At 50.4% G+C, this 21661-nt stretch overlaps 5 protein-coding genes across 5 annotated transcripts; 3 read left to right on the top strand and 2 right to left on the bottom strand.

The window, feature by feature from the left end:
* Positions 1–1360: 1360 nt before the first annotated feature.
* Positions 1361–3325, top strand: LOC120953391 (ester hydrolase C11orf54 homolog). The gene is made up of 3 exons (XM_040373276.2): positions 1361–1841; positions 1911–2009; positions 2076–3325. The coding sequence occupies exons 1-3, from the start codon at positions 1763–1765 to the stop codon at positions 2861–2863; spliced, it is 966 nt and encodes a 321-aa protein (XP_040229210.2). The 5' UTR covers positions 1361–1762; the 3' UTR covers positions 2864–3325.
* LOC120953388 (juvenile hormone esterase-like) lies at positions 3201–5983 on the bottom strand. The gene is made up of 4 exons (XM_040373270.2): positions 5188–5983; positions 4751–5118; positions 3696–4679; positions 3201–3628 (listed from the first exon to the last, which is right to left on the bottom strand). The coding sequence occupies exons 1-4, from the start codon at positions 5257–5259 to the stop codon at positions 3316–3318; spliced, it is 1737 nt and encodes a 578-aa protein (XP_040229204.2). The 5' UTR covers positions 5260–5983; the 3' UTR covers positions 3201–3315.
* Positions 5984–6113: 130 nt separating this feature from the next.
* LOC120961410 (bile salt-activated lipase-like) lies at positions 6114–15673 on the top strand. The gene is made up of 10 exons (XM_049611188.1): positions 6114–6333; positions 6726–6765; positions 10975–11772; positions 11851–12319; positions 12389–12817; positions 13051–13060; positions 13330–13608; positions 13715–14546; positions 14623–15091; positions 15173–15673. The coding sequence occupies exons 1-10, from the start codon at positions 6256–6258 to the stop codon at positions 15582–15584; spliced, it is 3816 nt and encodes a 1271-aa protein (XP_049467145.1). The 5' UTR covers positions 6114–6255; the 3' UTR covers positions 15585–15673.
* LOC120953390 (esterase B1-like) lies at positions 8584–10803 on the bottom strand. Its single transcript, XM_040373275.2, has 3 exons — positions 9264–10803; positions 9061–9183; positions 8584–8984 (listed from the first exon to the last, which is right to left on the bottom strand). The coding sequence occupies exons 1-3, from the start codon at positions 10481–10483 to the stop codon at positions 8681–8683; spliced, it is 1647 nt and encodes a 548-aa protein (XP_040229209.2). The 5' UTR covers positions 10484–10803; the 3' UTR covers positions 8584–8680.
* A 664-nt stretch (positions 15674–16337) lies between the features above and the next one.
* LOC120952550 (juvenile hormone esterase-like) lies at positions 16338–19346 on the top strand. The gene is made up of 3 exons (XM_040371941.2): positions 16338–16478; positions 17462–17965; positions 18038–19346. Exons 1-3 carry the CDS (start codon positions 16398–16400, stop codon positions 19268–19270), a joined length of 1818 nt encoding a protein of 605 aa, XP_040227875.2. The 5' UTR covers positions 16338–16397; the 3' UTR covers positions 19271–19346.
* The last annotated feature ends 2315 nt before the right edge of the window (positions 19347–21661 follow it).

The following is a 21661-nucleotide window of genomic DNA, read 5'->3' as shown; positions in this document are numbered from 1 at the left end:
TTCATATCCGATTTCGAAGTTGACTCCGAAGCCGATTCCCAGAGCCGATTCCTAAAGCCGAATCCGGAGTCGCATCTGGAATCAGAATCGGCTGCGGAATCTGAATCGATCTGGGAATCGCAATTTGCTCCGGTAACGGAATCAGGATTGTCTCCAGAAATGAAATATGCTCCAGAATGTGAATCAGTTGTTGAATCGAAATAAGAAATATCAGAAGTGAAATCTGATTCACATCTGATCGGGAATGTCCATGAGAATTGATCGTCTACAAGTAAATTTTGATTCTATCAATACTTAGCATCATTGGACCCAAGCGCCTATTCTTATGGAGTTGCCGAAATCAAGTCCGATTTCGAAGCCGATTCTGATTTCAGAGCAAAATCCTATTCCGGAACTGAGCTTCCAAAGCTAGTTCCCGAGCCGATTCCGATTCCGGAAACTGACTACGGACCTACTATCCGGAATCGGTTCCAGAGAACTTTGGGGTCAGCCGGAATCGATTCCGACGAAAACTTCATTTTTTCCCATTACTAATTTAATTTAAAAAAAAAAAAAACTGATCAGAGTATCGTCATCGGATTGGATTCTAATTTTGTACTTATCCTTTTTCAGACCTGCTACTCGTATAAATGAATTTATTTTTTTTAAAATAATTTTTATTATTATTATTACTCGCTTTTTACTCGTTTTTGTATTGAAGTCACTTACTTTTGGCTATGAAAATGTAATGCTCGTCACTTAGCTGCATTTTGAGAGCATTATTTTCACTAACTCTCTCATACCTTACGCTCTAGATTGCTCTCTCCCCTGTTTGTAATCGTTGCTAAGGTGAATTTTGCCTTCTTTCTCTATTGCTGTTTACATTTCCCTTTCCACGTTGTATTTTGCGCAATGTTCTTGGAATGATCCAAGTAATCATTAAAAAAAAAAAAAACAAAAATAAATAAAAACACGTTTTATTGCACTAAATCCTAAATAAAATTGCCTTTAAAACGTGTTTAAAATATATTTTTGTTTTATAATTCTAATTGTAGTGTTAGTTTACAGTAGCTGCAGCACCCCTGGTGTGCGATCATATCCGTTGCACTTCTACTCTCCCGCTCCCTCTCAGGTGAGAATGCTTCTCATTGAAACGTTTTAAAACTCTCCATCGCTTGCCTGTGTATTGGTGTACGGGCAACGGGCACACTCGCCCTGTGCCTTTCATTGCGTTTCGCGCCACCGTTCGCACCTGCGCTTATGTTGCGTGCGGTGAAAGCGCAACACAAACATAAAAACCATCTGATCGGCAGGGAATGGTTCGCTCACAGACACGGTGTTATTGAAACACCACTCCACTAAAGTGTGAAGTCATTTATCTCTTGTCCACTGTGGCCAGTGTCAGTTTATCGCGGTACTTCCAATATTTGCGGTACGCGATAAGGCCCTTTTTACCCTCGGGGAAGGGGGTTGGCACTGGAAGATAAAAACCGCTTTGCTACTTTGCTGAGGATTGTTGTGATTGTTTACACACACTGATACAGGCGGTGCAGTTGGAAGGGGTTGTGGGTCTGCCACCCCATGTCGGGCAATGTCGTCGTCAGGTCATCGCGGTTGGTGCATGTGAATGTGGGGAATTGGAATAAGAAGCAGAACAAGTGAATAAACAACCGCGCTCGCGATCGCGTCCGCAGTTTCCTGGGAGGCACTGGGAGGGAGGTCACATTCCGCGACGATCGGTTGTACAGCACGGACACGGAAAGGCATTCGCTCGCATTGCACGATGGAGAGTCTCGATACGGCCAAGCTACTGTTCGAAGAGAAGCCGCTGCACACACCGTCCCTGACGGAATTGCGCGATGGTAAGTGTGGAGTGGAGCTACAAAGCAATACATTAACAATCTGACGAGCAACTTTTTTCTTTCTTTCAGTGCTTGCCGCTGGACTCGGCTCCTGTTTCGCAACGGTTAGCGTGGAAGTGGTAGAGTGTCCGGATTTAAGCAAGGCGCCCTTCCATCTGGCCGGATCTGGTGCGTTCACTTTTGCAGCTCAGCCTGCCCGGGAAGCATTTTTTTTACAATTTCCTACTCTTTTAGGTTTAAACGGAACGCCCGCGCTGATCGAAATCGGGGGACCACCGTACCTACTGCCCGTGGTCGATCGTACCAAGCTATACGATCTCGTGTCCGTCACCAAACGCGCTCTGCATGGCGAAGAGAAGCCGTTCATTGTCATCGGTGCCGGTGCCGGACCGTTCCCGCTGGTCAGCTCGAACTGCGAGGGCATGTTCAACCTGCGCTACAGCCCCCCGGGCACGGTCGTGAGTGAAAGCCACCTGGCAATGGTGACGGCCGAGCGGGAGGTTGTGGTGCGCAAAATCCCCAGCACTGAGACGCGCTGTGCGCTGCTGGCCAATCTGCTCGTTGCGGAAGGAAACGCTGGGCCCGTGCTGAAGGTAAGCTGCACAAAGCGCACCGGCAACAAGGACTTTATTGCGAGCATTCGCACCTGTCTGGACGATCGGTACGGCGAACGGGCGGTAGGGCTGGGCGGTGTCTTTCTGCTGCGGGAGGGCAAAGCGAAGCAGCACGTCATGTCACCGTTCTCTACCAATCCGATCCACACGGAGGAGCAGCTGAACGAGTGGCTCAACTTTTACGACATGCCGGCGCCGCTCGTGAACGTCGGCACGCTGGTCACGAACGAGTGCGAGCTGGATCTGCGGCTGCAGCATTTCCACAGCTTTTCCACGCACGGCCATGGTGGCCACTACCATATCGACACGACGCCCGAGACGGTCGAGTACGAGGGGTACTTTGTGGCGGGCGAGCGGATCGTGCGTGTCGACAAGCCGGTCAACACGCACAAGTTCGGCCGCGATTAAGGAGCAGGAAGCGACTAAAGTGCATCGAAGGAAGTGAAGCGGCATGTGGGGCGAGCAGAATAAACAAAACCTTGATAGAGGGCAGCAGTAAGACGGCCACAAACAACAACACTACACACCACCACCACCACCGATAGAGTTCGATTTGCGTTTACTTTTCGCGCACATTCGCGCAACAAATGTAGGCCAACTCGAGGGCTCGTACTGATAAGCGCCCGGACTGGGGCACGCGAGCGCACTTGACCGCGGACGGCGAGCGATAGTGCGCAACAGCGGAAGCGTTACGGTTGGTTTGTCTTTGTTTGACAGGACCGAAAATTGGATTTTTTGTTCCGTTGGGGTAGTGTAATTGTTTTGAAGTGTTGACAAATTGCTGATAAGCAAATTAGGCAGAACAAATCGGGGGTTTAAAAACAAAATGAAGTCATAAATAAGGGCTGGAATAAACGATTCTAAAGCTTAGCGACGGATTTGTGGAATCCTCCATTGAATTTGTCATAAATTTGTCGCCAAAAGTCTATCCTTTCCTTGTCCGGATCGAGCGCCATCTCCGGTTCGCCGTTGATGCGCAGGTACGGCAGGTGGAACGGTGCATTGGAGTCCGGTTCGAGCGTTGGCACTGGCGTCCAGCCGAAACGGAGCGACTCATCGTGCGGCGGTGTCGGATTGCCGTACCGGGCAAAGTTGGTCCACATCCGGCACATGTACCGGCGTACACGTGCTTCGACCGACTGTGGCTGTACCTCTTTCGGCCGCATTCGCATACTACCGCATCAGAAAGTGACCGGAAGGTAAATACTTGAACATGTTTGCTAAAAAGAAAAACACTTACCGAAACAGATATCCCAGCTCGTCGGCATGGTAGGCTCCGGCAATTGGGAAAGGCAGAAACTTCTTGTACTGATTCAACTCTCCATCGTACTCGAACCGATAGAAGAACAGTGGCGACCGGTGCTGGTACCGGGCATGCATTTCTGCTGTCACCCTCATCAGGATCGTAAAGCTAAAGTCCGACATCAGATCGGCACATTCGTTTACCTTGCGATGGGAGAGGCCTTCCGGGCCGAAGTAGAACGCTTCGATCGCACGGGCCAGCTCTTTCGCTTCCGGCGTGCCATGCGTTACATCGATCGTGCGCGGAATGAGCCGCTCCAGGTCTGCTCGGTAGAGCTCGGGGTGCTTCAGGATGTGCGTAAGAAACGAACCACCCTCCCGGTTGTTGTAACCGAGCAGCAGCGATATGGCAGGAATGCGACCATCAATGCCCAATGCTTTAATAGGATGCAACGGAACGATTGGTTCCTTCGCCGACTGGTCCACCACCGGTCGAAAGGGCATTAGGATGGAGCCACGCTTCTCCTCCCCGATTGCCGTTCGATCGCAAAGCTCGGCCAACCGCTGTGCTGGTGCCGACCGTAACGTTTCCACCATCTCTGCATCACTGTGGGCAGAAGGATTGAGCAGCTGCGCAAGGCGTCGCGAGTTCCCAAGCGTATCGTTCGGTACGGCGTAATCTGCTAGCGCCACGCTGCTCTCACAGATCGCTTTGTGGAAGAACGGTGTGGACAGGGGCGACAGAAGATGCAGGTGAACCGATACGGCGCCGGCACTTTCACCAAACAGCGTCACATTGTGCGGATCACCGTTGAAGTGAGCGATGTTGTCAGCAACCCAGCGTAGGACGAGCAGCTGATCGTGAAGCGCCGCATTACCCTCGATGCCCTGCGACGGCAGATGCAGAAAGCCGAGCGGACCGAGCCGATAGTTGAACGTTACGACGACCACATTTTGCTCGAGCAAATATTCTGGTGAGTAACTGAGAGATAAAAACCGTTCCCAATCAAAGTAAGCTGTGCAGCAAAAGGCCCCGCGACGCGAAGTTCTTACCAATCGCTATTCCCACTGCCATACTTGAACGCTCCGCCGTGGATAAATACCATCACCGGAAGGGGTGCGTCGGGCCGGTTCATCTGCGGCGTGTACACGTTCAGATGTAAACAGTTTTCCGAGCCTTGCCATTGCTGGTTGAAGGGATTTTTCGCCACACATGTGTCCCGTTCCGTGCTGCAGTCCAGCACGGACGTTACGAACTTCGTCACCGGAACTGGAGGCTGGAAACGGTGCTCACCGACTGGGGGCTCGGCGTACGGTATGCCACGAAAGGCGTAGAAATCGTTCCCATCCGGCAGCTTCTCAACAATCCCACACACGGTTCCACAGTGCAGATCAACATTCAAACGGTTTATGGTGCTTAGCTGTAAGTAAAAGGATAAAGATTAATAACAGATTTAGAATAAGGATTTAGTACCGTGTGGGATACTTACGCGTCTCCTCAAACAGGGTAGAAAACTACCAACAAGAGGTAGACTGGAGGATAGCTTCAGAATGGACCACATAGCAACGGTACCGCACGGGGTGAGTATGAGCACATTTTAAACCAGCCTGCTTTGGTTGGTTTTGTATCAATTCTGGCTTTATTTTTCCTTGCATGATCGACCATGGAACATGTCTGCACGCGGTATCCTTCTAAGTTCGATGCGTGAACAAAATCATGCATTGGTGCATTTATTCATCATTCGTGCGTGTGTGTGTGTGATTGCACGATCCATTGCAGTTCATTCGTGCTGCAGATTACAAACATTGGAAACATGTAAATCAGGTTTAAGTTATCTTTTTGGTTGATTCGAAGTATGGTCTAAAAACCTTTGTATGTTCCTAGTGTTCAATGGTACAGTCGTCAACTCGAATGACATGCCTGTCATGGGTTCAAGTCTAGAATAGACCGTCTCCTCGGAGAAAGGATGACTATATATCCTACTATGTGTATAGGCCGGCATGTTCACGTAGGACGTTACGCCAAATAGAAGAAGAAGATATTCCTGGTGTGACTGATATTACTGAACACGTGAAAACACACGTGCACAGATGGACTTAAACCGTCTTTTTGTTATGTGTTTTTAAAATATGTTAACACTTTGTAAATAATCTAAGAATGCTCTAGTATCGCATTTGTTAACACGTTCATTTGAAATCAAACCAAATCATTTCCATTATATTATAACGAATATTACAGCCCACGGCCTTAAGAATTCAAAGTTTAAACCAACCGCCAAAACGAATAAAATGCGCCATTGAAATTCCAACTAGAATTTTCAAAAATCCCACCGCCCCTGCTTTGCTCGATGACTTTGACATTCGTTATCAGTTTGACAGCTCGCAGGTTTGTTTACATCGTGCCTGGTGCACAGAAGCAGCTGTTTTTTAATTATTTGTAGCTAATTTACGATCGCAAATTTAAATAGATAAATTCCCCGCAAACGCCACCACTGCACAAGGAAGGACAAGAGAAAAGTGTGAGCTAATAGTAATAGTTTTAGCTTGTAAATATAATCATGCTCAAGTGTGCACAACTATTCGGCTCCAAACGTCTATGCTCGGCCCAAGTTCCTCTCGCTTCCAGCGTCCGATGGGCAAGTATTGCGTGCGTGTGAGAGACCTCCATCCCTTGTTTTCATTTTTGACCTTCGTACATGTAGCTGCCTCCCACCCCGCTAATGTAGCGCGTTAACATATCACGAGTGGGTAAGATTGTCGATTAGAAGCTACAGTTGTGGTTCATGAGTTGGCACATTTAATCGTCCGTGGCTTTATCTGCGGGTTGCGTGGTTTATTGTCCGATAGGACGGGTTGTTGGCTCCCCTGCGGTCTGTTGTTTGTGGCAAATCGGCAGCAGCTTGTGGTACTTGCGTGCGTCAATAAGTAACAGTACGAAACGCGGCACCTTGCTTGCCCCAAATTGAATAGTTTTTCACTAATCCGGACCATTTGCTCTTACCCCACACTTATTTGCAAAAATTCACAGATGCGTAACATCGATCGGGTGAACGTAAAGGTCCACCAAGGTACGGTGAGTGGCGTGAAGGAGCAGCTCCCGAATGGGGGCGTTTTCTGTGCCTTTCGGGGCATCCCGTACGCGAAGCCACCGGTCGGTGAGCTGCGCTTCCGGGCCCCGCAGCCGCTGGACCGATTCTCCTACCCGGTGCTGGACTGCAGTGTCGAGCGGGACGTTTGCTTCAGCAGAAACATGTTCACCCAGGAGCTGGAAGGATCGGAAGACTGTCTGCATCTGAACGTGTACACGCCCGGAGCCGGGGAAAGGGCTGGCCAACCGCTGCCGGTGATGGTATTCATTCACGGTGGAGCGTTTCTGTTTGGCAGTGGCAATGGCGATTGGTAGGATTACGCTACGATTGACTGATCAACGCCTTAATAGCGTAGTCCCCCTAACAGATAATCGATTTACTTTTAGCTACTCGCCCGAATATCTGCTCCAGGAGGAGGTGATTGTGGTCACGCTAAACTATCGGCTCGGTGCGCTTGGCTTTCTGCATCTGCCCAGCCAGGGCATTGAGGGCAACGCGGGCCTCAAGGATCAGCTGGCGGTGCTGCGCTGGGTGCAGCAGAACATTGCCGCATTTAACGGCGATCCGCACAATGTGACCCTGTTCGGCGAGAGTGCCGGTGCTGCCTCCGTCCATCTGCACATGCTGTCGCCCGTTTCGCGGCAGTACTTCCACCGGGCGATCTGTCAGAGTGGGGCCTCCGTCATGGAGTGGGTGATGCAGCGCGATTCGATCAACCGTACCCGGTCGCTGGCCCGGCACATCGATCCCGACGCAAAGACGGATGAGCAGGTGTACCAAACGCTGCTGGCCGCGGACAAGGCCCAGCTGATGGGGCTAATGCTGCACACACTGTCGGCCGACGAGAAACGGCGCGGTCTGCCGATGCCGTTTAAACCAGTGGTGGAGGAGGGTGAACCGGGTCCGGACACGGTCGTGCCGGTCCATCCGTTCGTGGCGATGCAGCAGCGCGACCGTACCGGCACGATGCCAATCATTTTCGGAAACAATGACCGCGAGGGCACCATCATGATGATGGATGCGATCAAAAAGCTCGACCTGTATGATAACGATATGGCACGGATGATTCCGCGCACGGTTAACATGGCGCCGGACAGTGCCGCCTGCGAGCAGCTGGCGAGCGAGGTTAAACAGTTCTACTGTGGCGCGCAGGGCGTTACGAAGGAAACGGCGAACCAGCTGGCCGATTTGATGACGGATTATCACTTCGGGATACTGGCGAATACGTGTGCGGAGCTGCACGCGCGCTATCAACCGAACTCGCCCATGTTTTACTACCAGTTTAGTTATGACGGGGAGCTCAATATGTACAAAAAGCTGCTGCAGCTGTCCATTCCCGGCGCGTGCCATGCGGACGAGCTGTCGTACCTGTTCCTGTAAGTTCGAAGCTAGCTTATTCCACTGAACCACTGAAAGATAACAGACATTTTGTGTTTTGTGCATTTGTAGGATGAGACTGGCAAATTATGACGTCAAACCGGACACGGAAGCGGGCCGCGTTCGGCAGCTCATGTGTCGGCTGTGGACCAACTTTGCCAAGCATGGCCATCCGACACCGGCCAACGATGAGAGTCTTCCCTTCCGCTGGCAGCCGGTAGACAAAATCGCCCCAAGCGCAGCCAGTGAATCGTTCCGGTTGCAGTGTTTAGATATAGCGGCAGAACCGAAAATGATCATGGACCCGGCCAAGGAGCGAATCGATTTTTGGCGCACTGTTTACAAGCGATGGAATGATGATTTTCTCAAAGTGAAGCTATAAAGCGCACCACACACATACGCACACGCTGGACTTATTGCTCGGTTGAGGGAATGCATCATTGCACAGTTTAATAAAAAGCGGGGAAAGTTAACATGAATTCATCATCGTCGAAGAAGGCGCCACGATCCGAAGCCGTTACTCCACCTTTGGCAGCAGATGCGAACCGTTATACTTGCGGTAAAGGTCCTTCCAAAACTGGAACCGCTCGTAGAAGAACTCGGTGGTCATGGTACAATCCCCAATGTTCTTCAGATTCATTGCCGCTGGATAGAAACTGTCCTCGGCTCCCTTTGCCGGCCGTTCGACCGGCGCCCAGTCGACGAGCGTTGCGTGTGGATTGCCAAACCGGGCAAAGTTAACCCACAGGTTGCAGCAGTACTCCCGGAACCTGCCACTCTCGGTGTGGTCCTGCACTGCGGCCGTGTTGTACAGGGAAGAGCTACAGCAATAGAAATAAAACGCTTAATTGAGAACGAATTTTGCGCGAAAACAAAAAACCACATCGAACAGCGAACCTGAACAGATAGTACAGCTCATCCGCATGGACCGCGCCGACCTCCTCCGGCGGAATCTTGTATTCCTCGCGATACTTGTTCAGCGCGCCCATGTGCGAAAAGACGTACATATACAGTGGAGCGCTAAAAATGGGAAGGCGCAAAACGCAAACGATCAATTTAAACCAATCAAGTGAGCTTGCACCCGGCCGGTCCCGTTTTACCTCTGGAACCGAGCGTGCAGTTCCGCCGCAATGTATCCCGGCAGCGTGTTCAAATTGTCACCCAATATGGTGGTAATCTTGCGCATGGTTTCCTCCGCAATTGGGCGTTCTTGGAAGAAAAACTTCACAATCGCATCACGCGCGCTCCGCTCCTGCTCCTCGCTGTCTAAAGCCAGCGTGACTGGGATCAGCCTCGTCGGGTCGGTTTGGTACAGGGGCAGCTTTTCCTTCACAAACCCCCGCAGCACTAGCCCCTCATCGCTGGTGCTTCCCAGCATGAGCGGAATCGGATTCGCGAACGTCTTCTCCGCCGCACGGGCCGGATGTTCCGTAATGATCGCATCGACCGCACCCACCCGCTCAATCACGGGCGTGAAGGGGAACCGTACCAACATCGTTTGGTCCCGCTCGCTCATGCACTGGTTCTGCAGTGCCGTCATCCGTTCCGCACTCGCACCCATCAGCGTGGCAAGCACCGCTTCGTCCGTGTCGGACTCCTCGCCACCGAGCAGGCGGGCCAGTTTGCGTGCCCGGTCGGCCGGTTCGCGCTGCCACAGCCACTCGTTAAACGCGGTGCCACTTTGGGCGATCGCACGGTGGAAATACGCCCGCGACGCCTCACTCAGATAGTGCAGATGGACCGAGGCACCGCCGGCACTTTCGCCAAACAGCGTCACATTGTGCGGATCGCCCCCGAACTGGGCAATGTTGTCCCGCACCCAGCGCAGACTCATCCGCTGGTCCTTCAGGCCCATGTTGCCCTCGACACCGGCCGATGGGAGGGAGAGAAATCCGAGCGGCCCGAGCCGATAGTTGATGCACACGACAACGGCACCCTGCTGCACCAGGTACGGCGGTTCGTAGAGGGCGGAGTCGCTGGTTCCGACGTAGAACCCACCGCCATGTATCCACACCATGACCGGCAGGGGGGTTTTCGGCTGCAGCTGTGGGCTGTACACGTTCAGGTAGAGACAGTCCTCGGACATCCGCTGGAAGCGCACATCTTCCGAGTAGCAGCTCGGCCCGTCGACGAAGCATTCCAGCGGGCTGGTCGGGAGAGTGTCCAGCGGTACCGGGGGCTTGAAACGGAGCGATCCGACCGGAGGCTGGGCGTACGGGATTCCCTTGAAAACGTACCAATCGGTCCCGTTGGGTAGGGCGCGCTTCAGGCCCACAATGTTGCCGGGCCGAATCGAGACGGTTATCTTGCTCTCTGCCATGCTGTGGTCTGTGGTCGATGTCCGATAGCGCCCCTTGCTCGTGGTGGTGGGTGGTAGAGGGAGGTGTACTGTTTACTGTGCAGCGATATGTTGATCGTGCAATAACGCAATGCAAACTGAGCTTGGTGCGCTTATCGGCAGAAGATGTATCTCCCCACCACGGCTGTCCGATGAAGCTCGAGCGGTTGGCACTCACACATACACACGCATGTAGAGAAACTGGAATGAATTTGCGAGATAATCGGAACGGACGGCATACAGCGAGCACGGCGCTTGCATCTTCTGTGTGTGACCGTGATTTCGGTCGGTCAGCATCACTAACGAACTGCGATTGGCGGTAATTTGTTCGACGAGCCTTCGCCGTAACCTTGTGCTTGACCTCCCGAAAATTTGCTGCATCCACAGAGCAAGATTGAACGCTGGACGTTTGGCCGTTTATTTGCAAATTCCTAATGTCTGTCTCTTTTTGCTCTCTTTCTTTTCTCTTACAGCTAACCAAATGGCTGAAGCATCCTCCTGCACCGTGAATATAACATCCGGCCCCATCCGTGGCACGGTAACACCCCTTCCCGATGGTTCCGGTCCGTGCTACACCTTCAAAGGCATCCCGTATGCTGTCCCGCCCGTCGGACCGTTACGCTTTCAACCGCCACAACCGCTAACACACCACTCGGACGACGGGCAAGCCGCGCTGGACTGTACGCGAGAGCGGGCGGTGAGTTTGGCCAGCAGCTACTTGCCACCGAACCCGCCCCTCGCCTCCGAAGATTGTTTGTATTTGAATGTTTACACACCGAAAAACCCAACCGCTTTGGACGGTTCCTCCGATCTGCCCGTAATGGTGTGGCTGCACGGAGGCGCCTTCTGCACCGGTAGTGGCGACTCGTCCATTTACCATCCCGAGTGGTTGGTGGCGATGGGGCCCGCCGTCGTCGTCACGGTAAACTATCGGCTCGGGCCGGCCGGATTCCTGTGCCTACCGTCGCTGGGCGTTTACGGCAATATGGGACTGAAAGATCAGCGGCTGGCGTTGCAGTGGGTGAGGGCAAACATTGGCCGGTTCGGAGGGGACGCGCACAATGTGACACTGTTCGGGGAGAGTGCCGGTGGCGTTTCGGCCCATCTACATTACCTTTCGGAGGGATCGTACCAGCTGTTCCACAAGCTCATATGCCAGTCCGGGGTGGCGACTACGTCGATCACCTTTCAGAAGCATCCGGAGCAGAAAGCGCGCCGTCTTGCGGAGTATTTCGGGTGTCCGCCCGATGCTTCCGATCGCGAAGTTTTGGGTATGATTGATTTGACATTTAATTTGAGCTTTCTTAGTAACTAAAACCTTTTTTTTCGTTATAATTGCATTATTACAGATACTCTTTTGAATGTTGTACCCGAGCAGTTGGCCAAATCGCAAAAGGAGGCTCTCTCGGCACACGAGAAAACGCTCGACTCGGTGTACGCCTTTCGACCGGTGGTTGAGTCTTCCGATGCAATCGATCCGATCGTTACGGAAAATGCGTTCGATTTGCTGCGCAGCTTCAACCAGCCAGCCAAGCCGATGATACTGGGAGTGGTCAGCGAGGAGGCACTGTATAAGATTAACACCTTCCGGCAGCACCTGCAACGGTACAGGGACGATAAGGGTCGCTTCATTCCGGATTTGCTGAACGTTCCGGCAGGCGAGCGATCGGAAGTGGCCGATCACATTTTAGCGTTCTATTGCGGTACGACCGAGGTGACGCTGGAGAAGGAATTCGAGCTAAGTCGCATTTTTACCGACACCATGTACCTAATTCCGACCGTACAGGCGGCGGAGCTGCATCTTCGGCGTAGCAAAAGGTAAGACATTGCTATCTCCCTGCTTAAATTGATTAACTCGACACTTTCGTACACATTCCTCATCTTCAGCGATATATTTTTCTACCATTTTGGCGCCGAGACGGAGCTGAACAAGTTTCGCCAGCAGTGGAAAGTGCCAGCGGAATATCGTGGCGCAAGCCATGCGGATGACGTGTGCTACCTGTTCAGCGCGAGCTTCTTCCATACGGATGCGGTGGAGCAGGATTCGCCGGCCTGGAAGTTACGAAAGGCAATGTGCCGCCTGTGGACTAGCTTTGCCCGGCGGGGAGTGCCACGGTTGAACTCTGAGGAGGTGTTATGGACACCGTTGGAGGAACCGACCACGGAATCATTTAATTTAACGGCACTAAACATAGACCACCAGTGCGGCATGAGGATGGTGCGGAATCACCTCGCTGATCGTGTCGGTTTTTGGAGAGACCTGTTTAAAAAGTATAATGGAGACCTGTTTGGAAGGGGGTTGAAAACCGTAGATATGCCATAAAACCATCGAACAGCAATTCCGATCTGATTTATCATCAAATTTAGGAAGACATTTTCATTGCCAACAATCAGAGTGTGAGGCGATGAAGAAAGACATCATCAGGGCCACACCCGAAAAGTGTTGAAACCTTGCTGAACCGGCCTCAGTTATTATTTAATGTCCCTGTAATCAGATTTTTGATTGGTTAATCTGCCTGTAAGCGTACTCTTCGAACGCCTTCGATAAGAACTTTTATCGTAATTGATAGCAATGCCATTTACGGTGTAGAGACAGAGATTCCTAAAATTATAGCCAAAAAATGTAGGTAACTGTATATTAATAAAAAAAGAGCGTTAAGAGATAAGTGTTGTCCTTGCAGGGAACTCTTTGCAACTCTTCGATGAACATAACCTGTCCAATGTTTAGATATTGTTTGGTCCCGCGGTCTTCGGGCGGAACATCTTCAAAGCTGCGTGGAGCGAAGTTTCGGTGTTTGCCGTTTGTTTAAATCTAGAAATAACTGCAGCAATCTTATCTCCCGGCGCTCGATGATAGCAAACCACCGCTAAACGCTTTAATCGCCTACGCGCGCGCCCGTTTGGGCTGGACCGGCTCAGTCCGCAGCAAACTTCCGATCAGGATGGTTATCCGCAAGCTGTACGTTCCGCCGACGGTCGCCAAGACGAATCCGGCCCAGCCGCCGGTCGTGGATCCGAGCTTCATGGCACCGTCGGTCGTGGATCCGAACTTTATGCCACCGTCGGTCGTGGATCCGAACGGTATGCCACCGGCTACCGCTTATCAGGTAAGGCGCGCCGCCTCCACAAACGGTGTGCGAAGAGAGCGAAAGAAAGTAAACACAATTACGTAACCATTGATAACTTGCCTGCTCTGTGTGTGTGTTTTCGCAGCCTCCAGCAGAAGATGTGCCGATCATCGTCGAGCCGGAAGGAAGCGGTGCCTCGAACGGACCACCGCTAGTGTTTGCCGACGCAGTGGAGCTGGATGTAGTGGCGGGGAAAATTGTTGGCCGCCGGAAGCCACTGCCGAACGGGTCGGAGTACTACTCCTACCAGGGCATCCCGTACGCCAAGCCGCCGGTCGGTGAGCTGCGCTTTAAGCCGCCCGTTCCGCTGGACCAGTTCGACGAGCAGCCGCTCCAGTGTGGGTCGGAGCGTGGCCACTGTCTGGCGATTATGGCACTGCCCGAGGGGCCCGCAGGCGTTGAAGACTGTCTGTACCTGAACGTGTACACGACGAGCGGTCCGGGCGATGCGCTCGGCATGCTGAAACCTGTGATGGTGTGGATACACGGCGGTGGCTACTACACCGGCAGCGGCAATACGGACTTCTTCGGGCCGGACTATCTGCTGCAGCACGGTGTCGTCCTGGTGACGTTGAACTATCGGCTAGGGCCGCTTGGATTTCTTGCCCTACCGTCGGTCGGTATCCATGGTAACCAGGGGCTGAAGGATCAACAGTTGGCGCTGCGCTGGGTGCAGGAGAACATTGCACGGTTCGGTGGTGATCCCTCGAACGTGACCCTGTTTGGGGAGAGTGCTGGCAGTGCGTCGGTTAACTGGCACTATCTCTGTCCGAAGTCGCGCCAATACTTCCACAAAGCGATTTGCCAGTCGGGATCGGTGTTTTGTCCATGGGGGTTGCAGTACCAGCCGGAGGGTAGGGCGCGCAAGCTGGCCGCCGTGTTGGGCTACGAAGGCGAGGACGATGCGGGTGTTTTGGGTAAGTTCGGGAGACGTTTTGTGAAATGTTGACTCTTATAGAAAGGTGGCTTATATTCCTTTTTTTTGTTTTTCAGCAACGCTGCAAAACGCATCGGCCGAAGAGTTGGTGTCCAACTCCACGAAAGCGTTCGAAGAGTCGGAGAACAGCCTCTACTGCATGTCGCCGTTCATTCCGTGCATTGAGGATCCCAGCTCGGAGGACGCAATCATTCCGCAGCGCGGTGAGGAGCTGCTGAAGCAACCGAACGTGACCAACGTGCCGCTCATTCACGGTGTCACCAGTGGGGAGGGTTTGGTGTTTTATGGGCTGCTGCAGCAGCGGTTCGACGAGGTTACGACCAATCTGGCCAGCCTGCTGCCGCTCGATCTGGGCATACCGCGTGACTTTGCGCCGGCCGTGATCGAGGAGATACGCCAGTTCTACTTCCAGGACAAACCGATCGAGCGGGATGGACTCGGCCACCTGCTCGATCTGGTGGGAGACGTTGGCTTTTACTTCCCGGTGTACGCAGCGGCGGAGCTGCATTCCCGCTTCCAGCAGGAGTATGTAGCGCAGCGCTCATGGGGGGGATTTGTTGTTTGCTGAGCTTATTAAAATGAGAGTTTTTGTCCGTATGCTTCCAGGGCACCACTGTACTTCTATCGCTTCTCGTACGAGAGCGAGCTGAACCAGCTGCGCAAGCAGTTCAGCGTACCGGACGGTACACCGGGAGCGGCCCATGCCGACGAGTTGTCCTATCTGTTCAATGGCAGTCAAATTACTGTCCCGGTCGAGGCCGGCTCGGTGGCGGACCAGGGCCGCACGCTGCTCTGCCGTCTGTGGACCAACTTTGCCAAGTACGGCCAGCCTACGCCGGAGGGTGACGATGTTGGCTTCCAGTGGGACCCGCTGCCACCGACCGCTGCCGGGGAACCGTTCGTGCTGCGCGCCCTCGACCTGAACGAGCAGGTGCAGGTGGTGGAGAATCCGATGCAGGAGCGGATACAGTTTTGGAGGTCGCTGGCCGAACGCTTCAATCCCAATCTGGTGGCGTGAGGGCGGACGGATTACTACCAATATCATATCTTCATTCATAGAGCTTAGAAATGCATAGACCTTTCGCGCAAAGGGTTACTGTAAGATAACATTCCGCAATGGGTATAAGTCTGTGTGTTTTTGTGCGTATCTCCTAGCACGATATCCGAAATGGCAGCAGACATTGCAGGTGGTCATATAGATAAGCCAGCAAAGGGGTAAAACACACAGAGAAGTTTGCCTTTGTTTTTTTTTCGGTATGTGTACATCTTAATCGTAAGCCGTCGGTTTGGTCGTCGCTTCGGTTAATGCCAACCAGCTCTACCCCCAAAGCGTAAAACAAGGCAGGTGTTCGTAGAATCGATTCATGCCCAACCCGTTCGCACCCTGCGTCATCGGCCTATAAAAGCGGGCTGGGGCTTAAGCAATCGGTGTAGTCACCGGCGGCTCCAACAAAATCAGCTTCGTAATCGCTTGCACTTTGGCAAAGCCGGGCCCGATGGGTTAGGTGACATTGGCACACACTGCGTCTTGGTTCTTGGTTCTTCTTCATGTTTCGTCAGCCAGCCCCGGCCAGCGGGGCATACACGGCGAAGTACGCGCTAAGCAGCAATAATCGTATGCTAATGATCGTGTGCAGTTGCATCGCAAACTAATCGCTGCTAGCACGTCATCGACCCTTCTAATGAGGTGGCAGAGAGGGGGTGTGTCTGGCCGTTTTGTTCTTGTTTGGTTTGCGTGCTGGGGACATTTTTATAAAAAGATTCCTACTGCCCACTTGGGACAGTACAGTTGTGCGCACGGCCGCAGTAAGTTTAGTGATCGCGATCAAACATGGTGATGCGAAATGTTCGCAAGTATCCGGCAATGTCTCAGGCCGGTTTGGGCAGGGGACAGAGCGCTCAAGAGTATGACGTGAGTAAGAGGTCGGTGGAAGTAGTGAAGGGGGAAATTTAAGTTTTGGTGAGAATCGATTCCAGAGGGTTGATCCGGAATCGGATTTGGAGTCGGTTCAGTAATCGGAATTGGAGTCGGTTTGTTTACTGAGAGTAGTTCCGATATCAGATTTTTGGATTAGAATCAATCACGGTATCGGGTTTGGAAATAGCTCCGGAGTTGGAACTGTAATCTATTCTGGAATCGAAATCGTTTACGGAGTAGTTCCGAAATCAGATTCTTGGATTCGAATCAACCATGGTATTGGTATTGGAAATAGTTCCAGAGTTGGAACTGTTATCGATTCTGAAATCGGAATCGTTTACGGAATCAGATTTCGGAATCGTAATCGGAACTAGAATCGATTGTAGAACTGGAATGGTATACGATCCCAGAACCAGAATCAATGTCATATCGTAACATAACACTTTTATGCAACAGATGCCCGCTTTGAAGCTGATCAGAAGCTGTGAAGAATAAATGTTCCGCTTCTATCGAATAGGTGAACAACGATAAAAGAAATTGAAAATGTGCCTTGGATTGTGGTGTGTTACACCTGCTCTCACTTTGAGTTGATATCCATGAAAATGGATCGTTGGAAAATACTTTTGGATTGTTTAGAGCTACGATTGTATCGGCATCGGTTCCAGAATAGACTCCAGAATCATTTTCAGAATCTCTTTGGGAACCAGTTCCAGCATCAATTTAGGAATCAGTTTTAGAATCGATCCTGGATTCGGTTCCGGAATCGGTTAGAGAATCGAAATCGGATTGCAGAATCGAAATCGGAACACAGCATCGGAATGGATTCCTAACAAGGAATCGGAATGGATTCGTAGCACAGAATCGGAATCCAATCCTAGTATTCCTTTCTCGGAACCGAGTAGTTCCGATACCAAGCGTCTGCCATCAATTGAAAGTGTTGGAAGTCACACAACCTCTAACGAATCAATCATTTGCAGCCTTCCGCCCGCATTATGGTAAAAGTGCTGCAAGGTTCAATCTACGGCACCAAGGATCGTTTACCGAACGGGAAGCCATACTACTGCTTCAAAGGCATACCGTACGCTAAGCCACCGGTAGGGAAGCTACGCTTCGCCTCTCCCGAGCCGATCGATCGCTACCCGGTATCCTATCTGGACTGTAGCCGCGAGCGGAGCAGCTGCCTGGGAAGGGATGTGATCACGCGCGAGATCACCGGCTCCGAGGATGGACTGTTTGTGAACGTGTACACGCCGGCCCTGGGCAGGGAGGTCAGCTCGACGGGGACACCGCTAGCGCCAGTGATGGTGTTCTTTCACGGTGGTGGCATGACCGGGGGCAATGGGGATAGCAGCATGTACCTGCCGGACTATCTCGTGCAGGAAGGGGTCGTGGTGGCCACGGTGAACTATAGACTCGGTGTGCTTGGATTCCTCTGTCTACCGCAAGCGGGTATAGAAGGAAATGCTGGCTTGAAGGATCAGGTAGGATGTAATTCTGAGGCAATTGTGTAGTTATCTCACATCGTGTGGGCTTTTTTGGTTTCTCATTTCCAGCGCTTAGCACTTCAGTGGATTCGTCAGAACGTCAGCACATTTGGTGGTGATCCGAACAATGTCACACTGTTCGGTGCAAGCTCCGGTGGCAGCAACGTTCTGATGCATTGCTTTTCCGATCTCTCACAACCGTACTTCCACAAGGCGATCGCCCAGAGCGCCACCATCTTTGCGGATCTAATCTACCAAACGGAGCCGGAAGAGCGGGCCCGCTCGCTGGCACGCATCTTCGGCTACGAGGGCACCTCGGATGAGGGCGTCCTCGCGACGCTACGGGACGTCCCGGCGAGGCGTCTGTACGAAGCTCAGTTCTTGGTGCTTTCCGATCGCGAGCGTGAGTACGAACAGATCTTCCAGTTTCCCTTCACGGCCGTCATCGAGCGGGAACAGTCGACCGATCCGGTGCTGGTGAAAACGCCCATGGAATATCTGCGCGAGCCGAATCGAATGCGCGTGCCGGTGCTGTGTGGGTACAACGATAAGGAGGGCATGCTGGAGCTGGTGGATATGATCAAGAACCTGTCGGTGTACAACGCACGGCCGGAGAAGTTTATCTGCCGCTCGTTCGATGTCGATTACTTTAGTCCGGCCGCACGGGCACTGGGTGAAGAGATGAGGCGGCATTACTTTGGCGAAGCGTCGATTTGTCGTGCCAACCTGGACCGATTGGTCGATCTGCTTACCGATCGGTTCGTGGTCGGCTACTATGTGCTGTGCAAGCTGTGGAGCGAACATCAGACAGCGACACCACTGTATTCCTACCGCTTCGCTTACGAGGGATCGCTCAACAAGGGCAAGGAGTTGCTCAAGTTTCAACACCTACCGGGCGCGTGTCATATCGATGAGGTGTACTACCTGTTCAGCTCACCGCTGCTGCGCACGGAGATCCCACCGTCCGATCCGGCTTACCGCATGCGGCAGCTAATGGTACGCATGTGGACAAACTTTGCAAAGCACTCGAACCCAACGCCACCGACGGAGGATGAACCCGGTCTTCCATGCCAGTGGGAACCGATGCGAGCGGTCCCGGGGACGGATGGACAGCCGACAAACTATACCGTGTTTTCGATAGGCAAGGAGCTAACGATGAGTACGCTGCCGGAGCTGGAGCGAATGGGCAAGTTCCTGGAGGTGACAAAACGGTGCAACGGTACGATCGATAACTTCGTCATACCGCGCATCGATTCTCGGCCAACAACCGGTGGGCGGGAAAGGCAGCAGTCGTTTGGTTAATGTTTGATTAATTTTGTACCGCGTTTGGACTTCCGCAATTGAAATGGTGTAATAAATTTATAATTAATACACAGTTCGTGGCCCGATGTGATGCAGTGGTTCACTGCAGGAAACGAAATGAGGTGGAATTGTGCTTGGCGCTTGCAGTAGAAGGTAGGCATTAAAATAAACTGTGTGCTGTAGCAATCGAGCAGCAAATTATGCCCCCCAAATGGTTTTAATGGAGTGTAAATTGCATCATTTTTTTTATTTGTTGGATACCACTAAAATGTAGACTAATGTCCAACATTTGACGTGTTGGCAGAAATAAATCCGGGTCGAAAGACCAACAACTTTTTGAAAACTTATGCCTTTTTAAAATAATGTTTGATATTTTTTTATATTGTTTCTGTTGTTTGAGTGTGTTTGGCTTTTCTCCTCATTCGTATTCTTACTCTTTTTCTTCTCCTTTTTGTTGCTCTTTTTTTCTGGAGTAGGATGTATTGTATAATAATAATAATAATAATAATAATAATAATAATAATAATAATAATAATAATTAATATTATTATTATAATTTTTATTATTTTTATTACTATTACTATTATTATTATTATTATTATTATTATTATTATTATTATTATTATTATTATTATTATTATTATTATTACTATTATTATTATCATTATTATTATTATCATTATTATTATTATTACTATTATTATTATTATTATTATTATTATTATTATTTTTATTATTATTATTATTATTATTATTATTATTGTTATTATTATTATTATTATTAATATTAATATTATTATTATTATTAATATTATTATTATTGTTATTAATATTATTATTATTATTATTATTTTTAATATTATTATTATTATTATTATTATTATTATTATTATTATTATTATTATTATTATTATTTTTATTATTATTATTATTATTATTTTTATTATTATTATTATTATTATTATTATTATTATTATTATTATTATTATTATTATTATTATTATTATTGTTTTTATTATTTTTTTATAACCTTTTATTTTTAAACTGTTTTCGCTATTATTACGAATACACTTTTTTTACATTTAGAGTATCGCAAATTTACAAAAAATTATTCGAACCTAATAATCTTTTCAATGATCCTTTTCTTCATACTCACTATTTGTTCGACTTTAGTACAATCCACTGTTATTATTGCACGACACAATGTGTAAAAACAACAGTGGACAAACCCCATGCTGTTGCGCTTTCAACTGTTGCTTTCCACTGTGGGCCTAGCAGTTGTTAGAGTGAAACGGGGCTCAAACGCATTCGGGCCGCTTGGTGGAGGCTTAATAATTAACATGTCATTGGCAGGTGTGTGGCGATCGTTGCGTACACGACTGCTTCCACCTGCCTTTACAACGGTGGCAGGTGCTCGTAGAACTCGGCTGCTGCTTACGAACGAACAGGAGTGTAAATGACTTAATTTTTGGTCTGGCCCCACATCTCTGCACGGGTTAGAAACAAGCCACGAATGTGAAGTCGTGGCAGTGTGGGGGAAAATCTTTAGCTTAATGGACCAACAAAATAGCGCATAAAATTTTATGCCCACGCTTTGATTTCCAATGCATCTCGCAGCTGGACCCGCCCCACTACACCAAGCATCCTCACTCGATTGAGCAAATAGCGGACAAACACAATTACGGTTCAGTGAATTAGCGAAAGCATCGAAACTCAAACTCACGCCGGCGAAGTGCGGCGCGTGCGAAGTAATGAAGCGGCTGTTCTGGCCGCTTCCGCTGCGGAACTAATTACGGATTCATACAAGACTTGAGCGAGCTTGAGTGAAACGGAAAGACGGAGACGCTCCTGGTCTGGAAGCGTCTCATCCGGCGTTAAATAATGCACAAAGTTTCGAGTAATAATTGATTTGTTTTGCTGCTTCAATGATTCCAGCGGCTCCGGGGCTCGTTAGACACTGTCCCCCGGGGGGAGGGTTTGGGTGCGTGTCTTTTCTGTGTGTGCAAACCTTTAACGCTTGAGTGGATATTGGAATCATCAGCAGGATTGAGTGCAGCTAGTGGGAAGCCTTTTAGTCAATTTGTTGTTTTTTTTCTTCTCTGTTCTGTTGTAGTTGCTGTTAAGTTTAACTGAAACTGTGAACAAAGTAATATCTCAGAAAGCCTTACGCGTGGGCGAGCAATTACAAGAAAAATGTTTTGACTCCGGTGAAGCATGGCCTGCTTCGGTCAATTAGTCGGTTCATAATTTATCCGCGCGCTGTAGCCCCGTGCCTTTCGTGCGGTTGCCATCCCACCCGGTACGTAGCATGCGGGGTGGGTTATCCGTTGATGTTGAATATTTACATGCGAGCAAATATGCTACGCGTGGCACTGTACGTGTGCGCGCCTG

The sequence above is a fragment of the Anopheles coluzzii genome, chromosome 2 (assembly GCF_943734685.1).
Source record: "Anopheles coluzzii chromosome 2, AcolN3, whole genome shotgun sequence".
NCBI lineage: Eukaryota > Metazoa > Arthropoda > Insecta > Diptera > Culicidae > Anopheles > Anopheles coluzzii.
The sequence above is the reverse complement of the archived record's forward strand: the minus strand, read 5'-3'. Positions and strand labels throughout refer to the sequence as shown.